The sequence below is a fragment of the Anticarsia gemmatalis genome, chromosome 7, assembly GCF_050436995.1.
Source record: "Anticarsia gemmatalis isolate Benzon Research Colony breed Stoneville strain chromosome 7, ilAntGemm2 primary, whole genome shotgun sequence".
Taxonomy (NCBI): Eukaryota; Metazoa; Arthropoda; class Insecta; order Lepidoptera; family Erebidae; genus Anticarsia; species Anticarsia gemmatalis.
The window spans coordinates 12,095,299-12,113,973 of NC_134751.1; the positions used below are offsets into that span (position 1 = coordinate 12,095,299).

General features: G+C 34.8%; 1 protein-coding gene across 3 annotated transcripts in view; it reads left to right on the plus strand.

Moving 5' to 3' along the window:
* LOC142974041 (uncharacterized) overlaps positions 1-18,675 on the plus strand; it is a 36,639-nt gene that overhangs the window by 9,603 nt on the left and 8,361 nt on the right. For 2 of the 3 annotated variants that reach the window (XM_076116141.1, XM_076116142.1), the window contains exons 2-5: positions 1,475-1,613; positions 8,759-9,029; positions 16,761-17,044; positions 18,099-18,452. In XM_076116141.1, the coding sequence (XP_075972256.1) occupies positions 1,497-1,613; positions 8,759-9,029; positions 16,761-17,044; positions 18,099-18,452 (1,026 nt within the window). In that variant the 5' untranslated portion in view covers positions 1,475-1,496. Of the gene's footprint in view, positions 1-871; positions 1,000-1,474; positions 1,614-8,758; positions 9,030-16,760; positions 17,045-18,098; positions 18,453-18,675 lie in introns of those variants that run through there. The other variant, XM_076116140.1, reaches the window with a different exon arrangement.

An 18,675-nucleotide genomic window follows, 5' to 3' on the forward strand; every position in this document is an offset into this window, starting at 1 on the left:
AAATTGTATGATTGCAAAAAATATAAACACAACTTGCGTTTATCATAAAATCGACTTTTATTTTTAAACTAGCTGACCCGCGCAACTTCGCTTGCGTCACATAAGAGAGAATGGGTCAAGATTTTCCCCGTTTTTGTAACATTTTTTACTGGTACTCTGCTCCTATTGGTCGTAGCGTGATGATATATAGCCTATAGCCTTCCTCGATAAATGGGCTATCTAACAGTGAAAGAATTTTTCAAATCGGACCAGTAGTTCCTGAGATTAGCGCGTTCAAACAAACAAACAAACAAGCAAACAAACAAACTCTTCAGCTTTATAATATTAGTATAGATTAAATATCAATATAATTTGTCAACGAACTTCTCTTTATATTTTCAATTTTGTAAAGGACTTCGTCTGGGACGAGGTCGGTATCTCCGTAGTCCGGCTGATCAAGAGGTCTCGGGCTCGAATCCCGGGTCGGACTATTGATTTTTCTAATTTGTATTAGAATATTTGTCAATAGAAGAGTCGGAGTCTGGTAACGTACGTGTCCGGTGAACACCTACGTTTCCCCATAAACAATCGTTAATGGGCAAACGTGATTGTATTACACCTCTGTCTACGCCATCACTTATATCTAGTGTGATGTTATGTATGTAGTGTAAAGTAACACATCTTAAAATAACATCAACAATGATGTTTTCAAGTTAGAATTTGTTTTAAAGTAGTTGATATCGCTGCATGTTGCCGGCGAGTGGTAGCACGTGTTGTCTGTGTGTTTCGATTAGCACGTGCTCTTTACGTGGCAGCCTCCCACATATGAACCCCACCATGTTTTGTCCGATGTTGCCGCGCGACTCACTCGAATCAAAACATACGTTATCGCCGCGTTGATAACTCGTCATGTCGATGTCTAAACATCCACTGATTGTTATAAAATATAGATAGTTATAAATATGCAGTTTAATGAAAGTATTTGCGCTTATGGATTTGCGGTCAGATAATACAAATCAGGTATGAAGATTTTATAGCATTTTAAGTAGTAAATAGTGTTGGTATCATAAGCAGGTTATGATAGTTTCATGAATGAAAGTGTAGTTAGTTTTATTTAGAGCTATTAATTAAGACCTCCCGTTGAGTGTCAACTGTCAAGATTTCTTCTAATCGTCAATAAGTAATAAATAACTTGAGTTTTTTGCTTTCCTGCATCCATTGTTATGATGTACACTTTTGATTAAGTTTTAGTTATCGTTAAGTTTAGTCGGAGGTTTTAATAAATGGGAATTTCAACAAGATAATAGACTTTAAATTAGTCGAAAGTTCCGACTATTACAGCGACTTTTCACGTTTATTCAGAGAATGACCTGACTAGCTTAGGGGTGCCTACTAGAGAGGTTTTATTCAGTAAAAATAAATACAAACCCTATAGGGCAATTTACAAAGATCATGTTATTAGCAAATATGTAAATGATGTGTTTGTTTGTTGCAGACAAGGTGACAAAGGCTGAAATATGACTGTGGAGAAGAGTAAAGGCCAGGAGCTGAAGCAGCTGCCTCCGGCCACAAAGAAGGTCGCGCCTGATGGAGGCTGGGCGTGGATGGTCTGTCTAGGAGTCAGTTTAGTTAATGTAAGTCAAGTATACCGTATTTTTTGCCATACGTCTGGTTTTTGGCATGGTTTCTCATTCCCCCAGAAGGTTTTTTTTAGGGGAAGTTATTTTTTTTCAGGGTACTTCAACTACCTAAAAAATACGTTTTGGAGAATATGAGATACTTAATTTCTCATTTGTGAATACGCTTATAAATATACTCAACACGGAGGAAGTCTAAAGCATGTTTTATTGCTGTTTAAGTAGACACCACGGTTTTTGTATTTAATTTGGTATGCTACCATGATCCGGGGAAATACTGAAAATTGAGTTATTGAAATAGATTTTAATTTTAACCAAAAATCCTAAAAACATAAAACTTCTCGGTGTCAACTACAGTTCAATACCACATTTGTCAAAGCAGTATGTCAAATATTAACTTTAGCTATTTACGGACGAGTACAAAGTACGACTTTTTTGTGCCATAAATGCAAAACTTGTGGTTTTTGTTTCTATTTAATTTTCTTACGATGAGGTATTGTATAGAAGACATTAGATAGAACATCTATCTATACACTTATATAGGTACCTACTATAGACATATGTATATTATGTTAATGTACTTCAAAATAGAGTACCTATTGTTGTCCCTTATGTAAGACTATTAAGAAGTCATAACATGTCTGAGACATATGTAAGTACCTATATGTAAAGTGATATTAAGGTACTTAAAATGACCTGAGAATAATAACAATAAGATATGATGAACAAAATACCTATAAGTCTATATTTCTATAGGTACTAGCCGTGCCACCAGTTTCACTTACATGTTTGCTTATACATTCGCTGCTAAAGGTTCTAGCGAAATATTAAATAGCTTATTACATTCCTTATTATTGTAGCTATCATACACAACAAGGTTTATCCAAATCAGACCTCTAGTTCCAGAGATAAACGCGTTCAAACATACATACAAAAACATTTTTTGCTTTCTCTAGTTATAGGTATTGTATATTTAATCTCAATTTGTTTTTACTGCAATAACAATCCATTGTTTATACGAGACACCTACAATAGACGCCGGCGAAAATAAAAATGTCAAAAGGTCAATAACATCTTGTGTGCAGACTAAATTATTTATTTATCTGTCTGTACGTTTTCTCAGAAACGACAATGTATTTTTGTTTTATGGTTGGAGTTTAACTTCGAAATGGTGGTTAGTTTAAAAAGCATTAGGTTTTTATATTACTTTAAAATCAATTGGAATAAGCTTACATTTTGATAAGTTACGAAATGCTAGTACGGCTATCTTGATTATAAAGAAACGTGAAATCTTAGCTTTTGTTTCTTTCTCAAAGATCAAAATTTTCTAAATTTTGTTTGTGTATTAATGTTTATGTTTCTATTCCGGCTTTTATTTGTATGTTTGCCAACACAACATTCGCGCATAGTTTCTGTTACTAGATAATTAAAACAAAGAACAAGGAAAAAACAAAGAAAAGTGGCATTTACCTATAAATAAAAAATAGTTCGTAAACAAAACACTGTGTTTTTTATATTAGTCAATAGCGACAAAGCATCAATATAATCTTATAATCTCTTCACAACAAGAAGGAAAAGGTGTTAAGAATACAAAGTTTTTCTGTTCATTGTATTACATTGAATTTAATTTTACACGACCCAATTAAATAGTACAAACATACTCGCCAATGGAAACGTCACGTCCATTAACCACATAAAACAATAAAAACATTTCTTTTAATGCACTGTATTTCAAAGAAACAACTACCATTTTTAAATAACCCTAAATTAGTGATAGCCTAAAAACTCCCACATATGTGGTTGGGGTTTCAAAACTTAAAGGAATATAGTACATACAGTTTTAAATAACTCGACAGGAGTGGCTAGTGATAGCCTAGTATGTTTCCCACGCTTGTGGTCCACGAGTCCACTTTTACTCGAGTGATTCGAGTGATAACGAAAAAAATACTGTTCGAGTGAAAAAATTGTCAATTCGAGTTCACTCGGACTCGAGTCACTCGTTCGCCACTCGACTAAATAAACAGGTTTAAACCTGCAAACATTTAATCCTCAATTTAAAAATTATGTCACTAGTATTCCTAATATTATAATTGACTGGTTTTTGAAAAAAATACAAGTTTCCTTGGGTGATGAGACCGACTGTGAAGAGCGAGGTTGTAGCTTTAATTCCTACTCAAGACAAATATTTGTTAGACGAGCATGGATATTTGTTCTGTGCATTGGTATTTTTATAGATAGTGGGTAATATGTATTTATTTAGAAATATATAAGTATGTTTATCAGTTGGTTACGACAGTACAGACTGTCTAGCTTGGGCCGTAGCCGTGTGTGAATTGTCCCGACATGTTAAGGTGGCATTCTAATTAAATTGCCTTATCACAGATTAAATGTGAGGGGGCTGTCAAAATCCATTTGTGACTTGGTAACTCGAATGGGTCGAATAAACGAATAACTCAAAAACCACTCGAATGACTCGACCACTCGAGTGGTTGTCGAGTGCAACTATAAAATGACTCGAATAATTCGAGTGGTAAAAACTGATTCGAGTCGCATCACTATTAAAACCTAAGACAACAAAGCAATGGTCGTTTGAAGTTATTGGTGTATTAAGGAATAATCGCTGTAAATTCAAAACTTAAGGCAACTTACCAATGACTTTTCTATGTAGAAAGAAATAATCACCACAACAGTGAAGGAAAATGTTGTGAAATAACCATGTAAATGTTTAAAGTTAAGCAGTTGTTAAAGAAATGCAAATACCCTAACCAGCACTTAGTCAGCGTGGTGGCCTTTAGACCTAATCCCTCCCTACAAAGATGCCGACCTGGACTTGGCCAGCGTCTAGTTCGGAGGCCTAACGTACTCTCTCTTTCTAGAACAGTTCTAACTCACACCTTGTACGTTTCGGTGTAGGTATACACCAAAGGCAACTTCATTCAATCCCATACAGACTTCTTTTGCTTCATCCAAACTCATACATCTTAAACATGTAGCGATAAGACGGTTGATAGATGAAATGTTTTAAAATAATTCAACATTGACTATTTACTAGTATAGTCTGAATTGGCGTATATTTTTAGATATAGCGGCCGTAATCCCGGCAGCTGTTTCTGACTCAATTTAACATTAAACATTAACTGCTTCAATAATAAACGTTGCATGCGATTGCTAGTAGCGAGGTCACAGGTACGATTCCTGGATCAAGTGTTTTATATTTATTGTACTTGTCTTTTTGGGAATCATTATAATAAAATCATTAGCTATGTATGTATGTAAAAAAATGCGAAAGATGTTGATGAGCTGCTATTAAAATTATGAACTTGAGTCATTGAAATAAATGCCTAATTAAATATTAATGGCAAATAACTTTTCTGTTAGCCGGTTGTCGGTAGTCGATAGTGGTAGAGAATGGAGCTGCTGTTTATTTCAGTTGACAACTATTTGAAAGCCACTATGCTGTACATTGTATTTTCCCGTAGATTATAATGTTTAATACGTTACGACAAAGCAGCATTGTATTAAATAGTGAATTTCAATTTGACGTATACTAGTTGTTAACTGAGACACAGTAAGCCTGCTGAGATGGCTTAGTAAAAGGCAGCCTGTTCGTTTTCCGGTGGTATCCAATATTGTACTCACATTTCATTAACCTTGTATCTCATATTAAGGTAAGCCGGCGATAATTTACATAAAAAACAATGTTTGTTGTTTGTTTGTCGTATGGTTAGTGGTCAACCTAGTGTCAAAGTTGTTCAAGCCGCCCGGGAGGCCTTTGACGTGGCTTAACGACTGTTATCTTAGTAGACAACAACCGGGACCGACTTTTAACGTGACCTCCGAAGCACGGAGACGCCCAGTTCAAATACCACTATGCGGTCACCCATCTATAGAATGACCGCGCCAATGGTTGCTTAACCCACAGATCGTTTACCGACCGGTGAGCGCAACTGGCTATGGGCGCCTCAAATAAAAAACAATATGAATAAAGAAAAACTAATTTTCGATAAGCTTTAATCGGATTGGAAACAATAGTAGTTTTATCAATGTAATAGTTATACAATGGATTTAAACAACAGGATAAATATACCAACATAATTATGTTATTATCGTGCTAATATTGAATTGTTTCTTTACAATATTGCAATAGGCGTGAAGTTACGCTTGAGTAAGCATATCCTTTACATAACTTGTAGCAATTCATATAAAGTATTTATTGGAAATATAGTAACATGTACTTATATTTATTAATTATTTATTATGTGAATGAAGCAAATTAAGTTTATCGTATTTTTTGGTTCTGCCTAACCTCACCGGCACAAGGCGTGAGTTTGTTTGTTTGAAAAGCATAGCTTTGGTTATGTACTCTAATAAAGCCGATGGATATTTAAAAAAATAGATAGACCAAGTTTACCTTCGTATAAAACCACTTATAAAGTACTGCCTCTTGTCGTAAACTGAAAATATTTACCATCAACTTTCTACATCAATCAGAATAAGTGTATCTAGCATATGATTCTCAGGGACAGGCGGCTTTTTGTTAGTAAAACATATTGTACAAGCAGTTTTAAAACAATCTTTATCACTATTCATTGTAGATTACTTTGTACACTTCTGTTAGCATAACATATTTTACAAGCAGTTTTAAACATCCTATCACAATTCATTGCAGATCACTATGTACAATGTTGGTATAGATCAGTAAAGATTACCCAATATCAGTAGAAGCACTCACACAAAAGTATCAATAATCTAAAGAATCCATCAGATTGTTTATTGAAGGGCATTGCATGCGTACGTGACAATATCTCTGTGCCGGCTGGTACTCGCACTGTAAATAATTACGATTGCTTAAGTGATCTAGTCACATGCTCTCCTGTTGAGCTCTCGTGTGACACAATTACTCCTTCAACCATTTATTGACATGTACATCTTGGTGATTTGAAACTAAGCTGAATAATGTCGAGTTATATTAGTTAAATAAAGACTAATCGATAATTACTTTAAAAATTGAGTTTGTTTTGATGTTTTTGTAGCCCAATTTTATTGGGTGAAAAGAGTAAAGCCGGGATGGAAGCCGCTGTGTAATAGATACCTTATTTTCGGTAAACCTACCTTCTCAAACTTGCCAATAAAAAATAATTTAACCTATTAACATTTCAAAAATAATCCTCAACAAAAAATTACTAGATTATAGCAAAACGGCTTCGCAAACCAATATTTGTTGAAACAGGCAAGTGGTGCATTTTCGGGTTCTAAAGCCGATAATACTGCCATTGATCGATTGCATAATCGAATTATACTTTTTACGGTTATTTTATTACGCATTTTCATTTCGTAGAGCAGATTACTTACGTATGACGTGTTTTATGTAACTCGATTTTGCATCTAAATATGTAAAAATCTTGACGTTGACAGACACGCTGTAAAACAAATGAATTACTTAAACAACTCACCGGAACAGTTGGGATATTTCTTTCAATTCGGCGGCTTTTAACTCATTTGTAATTATAGAATGTTTATTTTTCAATCGTTCACGAATTCTAGTTTCGTGATTACGTAAATTCTTTTGTTTTTGATTCTAAATTACCTCTTTACTTTATCTAATTTACATTCGATTTTGTACTACTTTGATAATACTGGTTTTGTTCTTACATCTTTTCTGGTCGATGATCATCAGAGAGAACAAGTAATGGATTATCTCAAGGCCGATTTGTTTGCGTGGTCGGGTTTATGCTTTAACGGAGCACGCTGCGACCTTCAACTGTCGTGACCTTGGGATATGTATATCAAACTATTGTTACTTCAATAAAATTCAAATAGCACGTGTTAATAAACACGTTTTTTGCGAATTTTGAGAAACAAAACTTGCTTTATTACGCACACTACTCAAAAGCATAATAATAGTCTATTTTAAAAAAAATATTAAAATCTAAAAGAGACTGCGGCTTTAACAATATTGAAACATTGTAAAAAAGTGTTATGTCGATCTTGAATCAAAATGACAAAATATACCATAATGCCGCCATTTTTAACGACGTAGCGACAAAAACACGTGTGTGATCTTATAATAGCCTCGTTTCACTATAAACATTACGAAATTTTAAACACTCCAGCATGCGTTGATAATTGCCCTCTATCACATTGGGATCGAATGTTATCTTCAATGATAACACTTTTGCCGGCCACTTATCTTTATTGATTAAAAAGTAGCCATTATATTGGCATTAAAAAACAATTGCTTAGGTCTAATCCTAAGGAACAAATTATTCTATTAGTATTGTAATTTTCTAAGTTTGTGAGCATGTGTGTATGTCTGTATGTTTGACACTATGACACGGAAAAACGGAATGGGTTTTTAAGAAGTTTTACTTCCACACTCACAATACAGATAGCTGATGATTTCTATGACATAAGTAGATGAGCCAATAAACTGGATTAACACGTAGAGTGACGAACTTTTTACGATAAGTTTTTTTCACGCAGACAAAGTAGCGACGAAAATCTAGTCTAGGTAATAAAATAATTTTCTCAAGTCTAATCCTAAGTACTTGTAAATATATACGTGGTTTTCGCTTTGTTGTACTACGGTTTCTATTGACAATAGGCTACTTGATAGTAAGGTTTCTTATTCATGTGATAAGCTGTTGCGAAACAAACAAGTGTTATGTTTCTAACATTGTTTATGAATTCTTTTATTATCTTTGTATATAACTCAGATCCGTTTCATGTGTAAAACAAATATTACTTTACTTTAATATTACTTCCGCTGCGTTTGGCGGTCTTTGTTTAAAAAACATAAATTATTTTGATTAGTCTATATAAACAGGCAATGTTGGTTCAGTCACTCAAAGTCACTCAGTCTACTCGATTGGATAATGTTTTTGGCTTTATACAGACTAGAAGTTTTAGTGACTGCACCTCAGTTAAAATTTTAAAGCAATTTTCTGTCAAGAAGCACAAGAAACCGAAGTTCAATGTCCTAATACCTTATCTTACTTTACCATAAATATTTCTCTACCATTTCTCTGCTCTTTACTTTGTGTGTTTCGTACAATAATATTAAATTTAATTTATCAGCTTGTCATTAAACAGTTTTCCTTTTCTTCTACAAAAAATAATACATCAGTTTTTCTCTATTTCAGTTTTCAACACGTTCACTAGAACCATCATTTGGTCTGCTCTTCAAAGACCTTCTGGACGACCTTGGGGTCCACACCACGGGTGCGTCAGTCATCGCCAGTACCCTGGACTCAGTGGTGAACTTCTCTGGCTTCTTCGTCGGCCCTGTGATAAAAACATTCTCGTATAGAAAGGTCTGCTTCGTGGGATCGACGATATGTGCCCTAGGACTCCTGTTTACTGCTCCAGCAAACAGCATGGGGCATATAATAGCTACTTACAGTATTTTGGGAGGTGAGTTCAAGAAACTTTTTATTTCTATGTTAATGGAAACAATAATAACACAATAGGAGAGTGATTTTGGTAATGTCTTTGCGTTGAAGAGAGTACTTAGCTAAAATCAAAAGAAAAAAATATGTTTCTTTAATATGCGAAATGCGAGCATCGCCATTTGTCATAGAAACGAGAACTCAAAAGAATTTTCGGGATAAACGCAGCACCATCAAAAAAGATCTTGCGTAAAACAGCAAACAAATAGATTTTTCATCTTCCGTTTAAATTTTTGGTCTTGGAATGAACGTAAAGGCCAATAAATATATCTCTTTTGGTAATAAAATCATAAAATGTGAGCAATCTCCACTGTAATCGTGCCTCTAGAGGAAACAAGATATAAAGATTAAATCTACATTATGACACTTACGCCTTTCTCGTGCTGAAGTGCGTCATTCATGTCGGAAACTTGTAAAACTGTCCGATTGTGACAAAGTACTTTTATCACCTTATTGAGCACTTGGAAAGTTTCTTGAGAGATTTCCTTTATCAGATTTAAAGATTTAAATCTCTGTAGTCCGTACGAATGCAGTTTTCCTCCTTGGGGGAACAACGTTGTCAATTTCAGCTATCGTTCTATAAGATGTGAATTGGGGCTTTAAATTTAGTGTTCATACATAATATCACGTCTTTTCCCGCAGGGGTAGGATTTCGCCATTTGGTACGATCCTTACAAACTTCCCTTGCCTCATTCACATCCATACATCTTGACATACAGGACCGCTGGTTACAAATACTACGCACCTGACCTTTTTTCAAGACATCGTCGCGTCGATGTGATTTTTGTACCGTCTTTCTAGGGCGTCCGCTCCCGGCGTTTCCATTTACATCGGTACAATAGATTTCAAAACTAGGTATTCCCTTACGTATATATTTCCTTATATGGAATATGTGGTGCAACGCGATAATTTTGTTCTGAGACGAGTAAAAATCAATGTGCACTGATAAACTGTCAACCCGTATTCTCATGTAAAGAACTCGATTCCTCAGACTAGCCAAACTATTTGCTATTAGCGCTATAGAATACTTGAGATGCGAGTCTTTTAGCTTAGATTTCGCCTCCCACACAATATTTACCCGCTTTAGACTAAAACTATCTAATAAAACCGTATATGTACACAGCTTAATGCCACGTTCGTCTCGTTTATTTATAGTTAACCTCACGTACGTAATCTGTAGACGTTTAATTTTTATCTATCGGCTAATTAATGCGAATAATAGATTATAGACCATAATAGTTATAATCACTTGCATCCGGCTAGTTATACTATCTAACTTCACCCTGAACAAGTTTACAAGGGCTGGCTTAGTTTATATGTAAAATTATTTACGGAACAAGCATAAACCAATCAATTATGAATTGAATTACGTTTAATGGCTATCAATAACATCTTTATTTATGATGGATTGGACTTACCGGTCGACGAACGATAACTGAGATAAACAACGATTCGGCGTGGTTAGTCTTTGGATGGATGACCGCCATTGTTGTATTTGAACTGCTCTTCTGCAGGATAGGTCATAGCAAGTTTTCTTTATATTAGGCAATCTTGTGAGTCTTGTGACACCCAAGTTTCTGCTCAGATGGCAGAAAGCCATTAGCTTTGCAAATGCATTTCTATGTCTCCTCTCGGTAGATATAACTAGTTCGGGCTCTCCCTAAGCTCTAGGTAGGATTGACCAAACCTGGTGGTTGATTAATAAAACAATCGAGCGGCAAAAAAATCGGTTGGGCGGTTTGAAGCACTTTGACTTTTTACAATTACAGTAAGATAATTAGTTAGTAGAGAGAAGTTAGATAGTTCACAGTTTTATTAGTCTAGTAAGTCTGTCGTATTTTATATTCTGCTTCCTAAAGTTAATGGAATCGTTGCACTTGATGAGTCGTTAAACTGAATGGTGTGTTTAAACTTTTTATGGTTATGTATTTCTGACGTCATCGACAATTGTTTACACACTGGCTAATTACTTTGTCATTAATTCGTGTAATTAACGCTTCCTTTTTCATATTGACCGTTATAACGAGAACAATTAGGAGTGCACGCATTGGGTTAGTGGTCACCTTGTTTTGTTCCTATTCCCGTGTACTGGATTTATCCTCAGTTGAGACATAGTCCAACAATTATATCAATCCTTCATATTTTTCAATAAAATGCATAGGTACATAATATTATAAATGCAAATGTCTGTGTGTCTGCTATACGCTAAATCACCCTACTTTCTTATTTAGCATGGGTATAGTTGAAAGTCCCGAGGTCAAAATCCAGCTACTTTATTTTTCAAAAATAAATCCCTAAATGGCTTAAAAATGGTATGAAGTTTTGTTTGGGAGTGCAATCGCACGTATGGGCTTGTGTTAGATACATTCACTTGGACTGTCTCGAAATAGTAAATATTTTGCGTTGCAGTAAAGGCCTTTATTCTTGTTTAGATCCTTTTAATTGATGTAGCTACTGCGTCTTACATAAAAAAATCATTTGACAATATTAATTGGCACGCGGCAAATATCAAGATTAAAACCGTACAACTGTAACTAATTGTATACAATTCAAGGAAAATAACAATGAGTCACAATTTGGAGGATAACTTAATATTCTTGCATACTATTATACATGTTTGTCATAGCACAAAAGAGTGAGACTTGCTACATACATATTCAGGTCGGCAGGAACGGTTCGGCAGTATTTATCGAATCTTCTTCTTCTTGTCGTATGGTTAGTGGTCAACCTAGTGACAAAGTTGTTCAAGCCGCCCGAAGGCCTTTGACGTGGCTTATTTATCGAATAATAAAAACCGACTCAAAGTAATTACTTGTTCGACTTATGTCGATCGGGCAGTTCCTTCAGGTCCGCTCGTCACAATTCGATTTAAACAAGCAGGTCATGTCGAGCGGCATTTTATCCGAATACATATTCATGTGCACCACGGGTTCCCGACCTTTTTTTAGTCCGGGACCACTTTTATATTATTCTTGTAAGCAGGGACCACTATGTAAGTATATTAAAAATAAAGTTTAATAACCATCCAGAAAATTTTAAATTTTAAATTTTCTGGATGGTTATTAAACTTTACGGGTTCCCGACCTTTTTTTAGTCCGGGACCACTTTTATATTATTCTTGTAAGCAGGGACCACTATGTAAGTATATTAAAAATAAAGTTTAATAACCATCCAGAAAATTTAAAATTTTTAATTTGCGGACCATATTTTGAGTTCCACGGATCACTGGTGGTCCGCGGACCACTGGTTGGGAACCACTGATCTACACATATTCTACCAGCCAAACCAAATACCCCCCGGTTTCTGAGGTGCATTTTGCGGTAGTTTATCTATTCAAACTGTTTTTTTATGAATTTAAACGCTATTGAATACGCTAACGCTATTGAAACTACCGCTAAATGTACCTCAGAATCCGGGGATACGTGCTTATCGCACGTACTGCCGAACCGAACATGCCGACCCGAATACGTGTGTAGCAAGTCTTAAATGTATATAACGTTATGACACAAATGTCACATGTTATCGTTTGTTATGTAACGTTGTTATATGTTATTGTTAACTTTCATAATAACAATCGTAGTGAACTAAATGATGGGAGGATAGGTATAAATGATTATTTATAATTGCCAGTCTGTTATGCACCTGTATAGATAATTATTGCTGTGTGTCATCTTAGTTTTTTATAGTACGAATAATTTACGATAGGTTTTTACCACTTCCTTCCCTTTGTGATATTTCCTATGGTATTTTTTTAATATCCAAGACCAAAGAAAACCATAGTTATCTATCAGTGAAAGAAGAGTTGGCATTCAGGATTCCTAACTTTATGATTGACTAGGAGCGAGAGCCCATTAGTATTCCTTCAGTATAATGCATACATAGTACATACACATATGTATATACATAATATACCGTATCACATACATATTTTACTACATAAAAAAACCCCTTTGAATTGCTGTTCGCGATAAACCTAAAACCTACTTATCGGGTTTTCATGTGGTTTTCTCTAATAAATAGAACTATTTCCATGAAAGGTTGTATTGTCTAATTTGTTTATAATATGTAGTCAGGGCGGCCCGCTAGAACTGTGTAAAAAAAATTGTAGGTATATATGAATATTGAAGTTGCTTTTTTTGTTATGTATTTTTAAGTCATTACGGGAGGAGACCCTTGCCCAGCAGTGGGACAGTAATGGTTTAAATTTATTATTATTATTTTTAAGTCAAAGGTAAATAGGCAATATATTGACAAGTTATTCCTTTGTATAAGTCTGGTAATATTGCGGTAACATAATTATAAAGGAGGACAAAGCTCACGTGCCGTTCTCGTGGTATTGTTTTGATATTAGTCATGTTAAACAATAATAGTGGGCAACTAATAATGAGGCTTAATTGACTCATATTTAATGTAGCAGTTAGTAGAAAATGGATTATTATAAACATGTGTTCATGGATAATACAGCTCGACAATTAGACTGAAAGTTAGAGGAAAATATTGCACTTTTAATTTGTTGTTATTTAATCGCGTAATAGACTTGTTTATTTAAGTTACAGTACAGTTAAAAAGATAGCTTCGCGCAAGTGTTTTATAGAAACCCGATGAGTTAATCTGTTTACTAAATTTCGTGTAAGAGTAATAAACATACATCCATTCTCACAAACTTTTGTAACAAGTCTAGGTTGTACTTTTATACGCGGAGTATCCAATTGGAGGAACCGCGTCCTGGCCACTTTATGTTGACTGTTGAAGGAGCACCGTCAGGTTTTTAGTCGGTATGCCCATATAATTTTGCCGGCGGGAGAGCCCGACAGATCCCCGCTTCCTCCCTGTAGCGGGACATGCAGTAATGCATTATCCTGACGAAAAAAAAAGGTTGCACTTTTATGCAAATAATATATTAGGATTATATTTTTTATAAGAGCAGTGATAGCCGAGTGGTATAAGTTGACACCTCCCACGCAAGTGGTCGCAGGTTCGAACCCGAGGCAACACACCAATGACTTTTCGAAATTATGTGTGTATTAGAAATAATTATCACATGCTCCAACGGTGAAGGAAAACATCGTGAGGAAACCTTGCATGCCTAAAAATTTGTTTAAAACATTTATTGAGGGCATGCAAAGTCCCCAACCCGCACTTGGCCAGCGTGGTGGACTCAAGGCCTAACCCCTCCCACATTACGGGAGGAGACCCTTGCCCAGCAGTGGGACATAAATGGGTTAAATTTATTATTTATTTATATTTTTTTGAGGGCAAAAGCTAGCAACATAACAATGTATCTATTTAAAATGAGCTAGTAGTACCAAAGCCCTAAGATATGAAGCCTATAATTGCAAACATTTTATAAATAAAGTCCCGTTATTATTTGCTACGTCATTCATTGTGGCTCAGACGAACTAATTATTCATAAATTACTAAGACTCAGGTTTTCCTCCACATGACGCCTTCACGTCTAGCTTAGCAGCTGAACTACGTCAACTTCTACATAAAGAATTAATGCAATAAATTCATCATTATAGTGCAATTCGTTTTTGTGCAGCAACAAAAAGAAACGACATCATTTGGAAATATTGGAATTTCATAATTATATGTACCTATAGATATTGAATCTGTACATGAGTATTATATTTTGTAAGGTATACTTTGGTTTGTAGATATTTATCAAGACATACGATACTTCATGAAACTTGAAGTTCTCTAAAATTAAATGTAATTTATTCTTGTGAAACCCCCCTTTTATATTTGAGTTAAAATGGCAGAAGCCACAAAAATATTTTAATAGATTACAAAAAAGGATTATCCCCAATGGGAGCTATTGGGAATTATTCCCTTTTTTCTAACTTACATACTTATTACTTTTACACTATCACCGGGGGTGGTGACTCGGAATTTTCTTCTCAGTTATCACCTGAGTGACAAACTTTCCCAGTTTATTTTGATTCATGTCAAAGGTACCATTATTTATTAAATTATCACTGCTGTGATACCTTCCCAATATAATTTGAAATTGAAATGACTTTCCTCAATGCAGTGTCTCATAGAAAAAATAACAGTTGATACAATGTTGAATCAAGGAAAATTTACCTATATCGCATTTAATCGTTTTTATCAATGGTGGTTTGAACCTATTTACCGACACACCTTGAATTACAATGTTAAATAGTACTATTGTCCCTCAATGCCCTTGAACGACTGTACAGATAAAAATACGCTTTGTTTTCCTCTAAATATAGCAACTTTGAGACAATGTCGGTACCGTAAAACCTAAATATGGAAATTAGATTCATAATCCAAGATAACTTTCGTCAAACTACTTAGTTGATTATTTTAAGATACTTTCTTTACATTATAGGTAATTTTATAAGGGTTTCTTTTTTTCTCCATTCGCCTACGAAATCCTAAAAAACAGAACCACTTTTTTGGGTTCTAAATGCCAGTAGCTCTCAATGCCGCAAAGTCAATAAATCCAATAATTACGGCTTGTCCAACAAATCGATTGGCACTTATTTATAAAACGATTTCATCATAGAATGCGTCATTGTTTACTTAAAACTTGAGAAGCTTAGCCAATAACAAGCATTGGTCACTTAGTAACATGAATTCTAATAAAAAAAATTATCACTTATTTCACTGGGTTACCTTGTAACCTCTATTTTCTTTGCCCTAGAAAGAATATTTTGTAAACTTTCGTATTATATGATCTAAATAGTACATAATGATATCTGTGGTCAAGCTACTCTTGGTGCGATAAATGCACAGATTTGTGGCCGCTTGTTGGAGTTAGAACTAAGCATCTCCTTGCTTAGAAGGGCATGTGAATAGTAAGTTTTGTGTTATCAGTAGAGTCACGCCAGTCCCTTTCGGGCGGCTTGTAATCTTTGAATTTATTAGTAGTTTAGCAGGTTGACCACTAATCGTCAGATTAAAATATAAGGCTACATAATTTATCATAATACTTATTTATTATCATAAAGCTCTTTTTGATTGGCTTTTCTTTTGTTTCTTAATACAAATAAAAGAGACCTTATCTAATCTATTTGTGATAACTCGATCAGTTTATGTGTTTATAGGTCAGGCTATATTGTTTATGATACTGAATTATCAGATTAAATCTCAATGAATCTGTTTTTTATTTATTTTAGATAACCACCTACTTTTACTAAGTGCTGCAATTGCGACATTTTGTTACTCATGAACGCTGACTACCGTATGCCATTTGTCACCTATTTTACGATATCGCAACTTGAACAATGATTAGGTATAACGATTTAATTGTTATTATAACTGCAACCCCACTCTGACTTACTCAATCTTAGATGAAATTTATCGAAGAAACAACTCGTCAATTAAAACGTCATTATTTTATTTCTATCATTTATTAAGGACCATGTACCACAATCGCGGCCACACTCACGTCGATCTGACAACTCTGCTTCTGTAGGTCATATCGTTAATATACAGTCTACCTCATGACTATCATAAACCCGACTAACCCCCGGTTTCTGCGATTGCTAGCGATTGTTTTATATGATTTTAAACGCTATTGAATAGATAAACTACCGCTAAATGTACCTCAGAAACCAAACTTTACGAAGTAAAATCTATTTATTATTTAAGATTAATAGAATTAAGAATTAAAAGTAGTAACCCTCAAACACATTACCTAATTAAAATGATTAATAAATCTTTCCAGGTTTCGGGGTAGGCCTCGCATCATCATCATCGTTCGTGTCTTTAAACCACTATTTCTCTAAGAAGCGTGGTCAAGCCGTCGGCTTATCCATGGCCGGCACCGGCTTCGGTCTGATGGTGATGCCTCAGCTAGTCAAGCTGTTATTAGGGGAATACGGCTTCAGATGGACCGTGGTTATATTGGGCGCACTGGCTTTTCATGCTGTGTTGGGGTCTTGTCTGCTACAGCCTGTTAAAAGACATCTTATTGATGTGCCGGTGGACTGTGAGATGCAGACGGTGAAGGTAAATATTGAATTATTTTTTTATATATCACATACTTATAGGTATGTTACTTCAAATTTTGTAAACGGGGTTTACCAGGGGAAAATCCGTAAATGAGACGAGTGATAATATTTTTTACCTAATGTTGCTTTCAAGATGCTTCTAAGTATCTCCTTCGTAACCATCTAATAACTCGGTCTGACTGAAATAAATGTAGGAAGAAAATTCCCAGTTGTCATCCCGGGGTTACAACGGAATTCTCTGGATTTGCATAATTGCTTACAATTTAAATTGACCAATTATTTTGAACAGTTCTTTAAGATTTTATGTAATTAAGTATTTAGATATCTATGAAAGCATCTTTCTTTTTAACTTCTTCCTTCTAGATTACAGGATCAGCAGGTTTTTGTAGTCAAATTATCGTCTACATTATTCAATAATCAATTTGCAATATAAGTCGACACAAATTAATGTAACAATGCCGCTAATACTCATTGTATTGTATTAAGTACTTACATTATGACTCAGAATATAAAATTGAATGACCTGCAGGCTTCATTGATTCTATAAGCTTGTTATATATAACTTCTTAGAAATAAGGCTTCGTACAAGTGTTGTATATTGCATTAAGATGTTAAATTCAACATAACAAGTAACTATACCTGCGTATCAATGAACTACTAACTTGAAAGCTCCTACTATATTATTTCATTTTGATTAAGGTATTACTACCTTATTACTTCCACATAAATTGTTATAACTTTATTTATGGTCAATAAATAAATCTAGTCAGAACATAATTCGAAAATTCGTTACCTATTCTAGATGTATGGAGCTTATTGCATTATAAAATGTCAGAATAATGTGATACCAAATACAAATCTTATTTCGTGGGTTTGCTAACATATACCATGGTGTGATATTGACTCATATTAATTCTCATTAGATAAAGTTCAAGTAGATATAGTGAACGTTATTTAACGTTATATGAGCCAAAGGCCATAGCCACATCTGCTTTCTTCTCGTGATTTAATACGAACAAAAAATAATTACTTATTAACTTTAATATTTTCAGGAAATGGAGTGCATAATGGAGAGTGACGAAGAAAACGAGGATAAATTCGAAATAAATCCTTTAGTAGCACATCCGTTGAAAATAACAAAACAGCGTTCCCATGGCAACATGAACCATCCTTCAGTGAGGACTATAGGCCTGCCTCGGGCTAAGACATGTGACAAGCCTCTACCAGAGTTTGAGAAGAGAAGTAGACTGTACCCGGGGTTAACGACCGCTGCGTCCGTCGCCGCGATGCCGAGAGTGACATCTAGCGGTAGTATGAGTGAAGCTGCTAGGAAAAGAAAAGTGTCTGTGATTTCAAATATTTCTAATATGGACTTCACTGGCAGTTATTTGCAGTTGTATCTTGATGTAAGTATTGCTTTTGATATTTTATTTCATCAACCACTTGCATTACTTTAAGGTGTATTGTAGGATGAACTAGAGTTAGTTAGTAGTTGTTATAAAACAAAACAGAATAGCGTAGAATTTCGAAGGGGAGTTTTAAATAAGGAGTTGCAATCTCGCTTTCGACTACGCTTCGTTCGTACCATTCAATTGGGTCTATGTATTTGTCAAATTAAATAATCAAAAC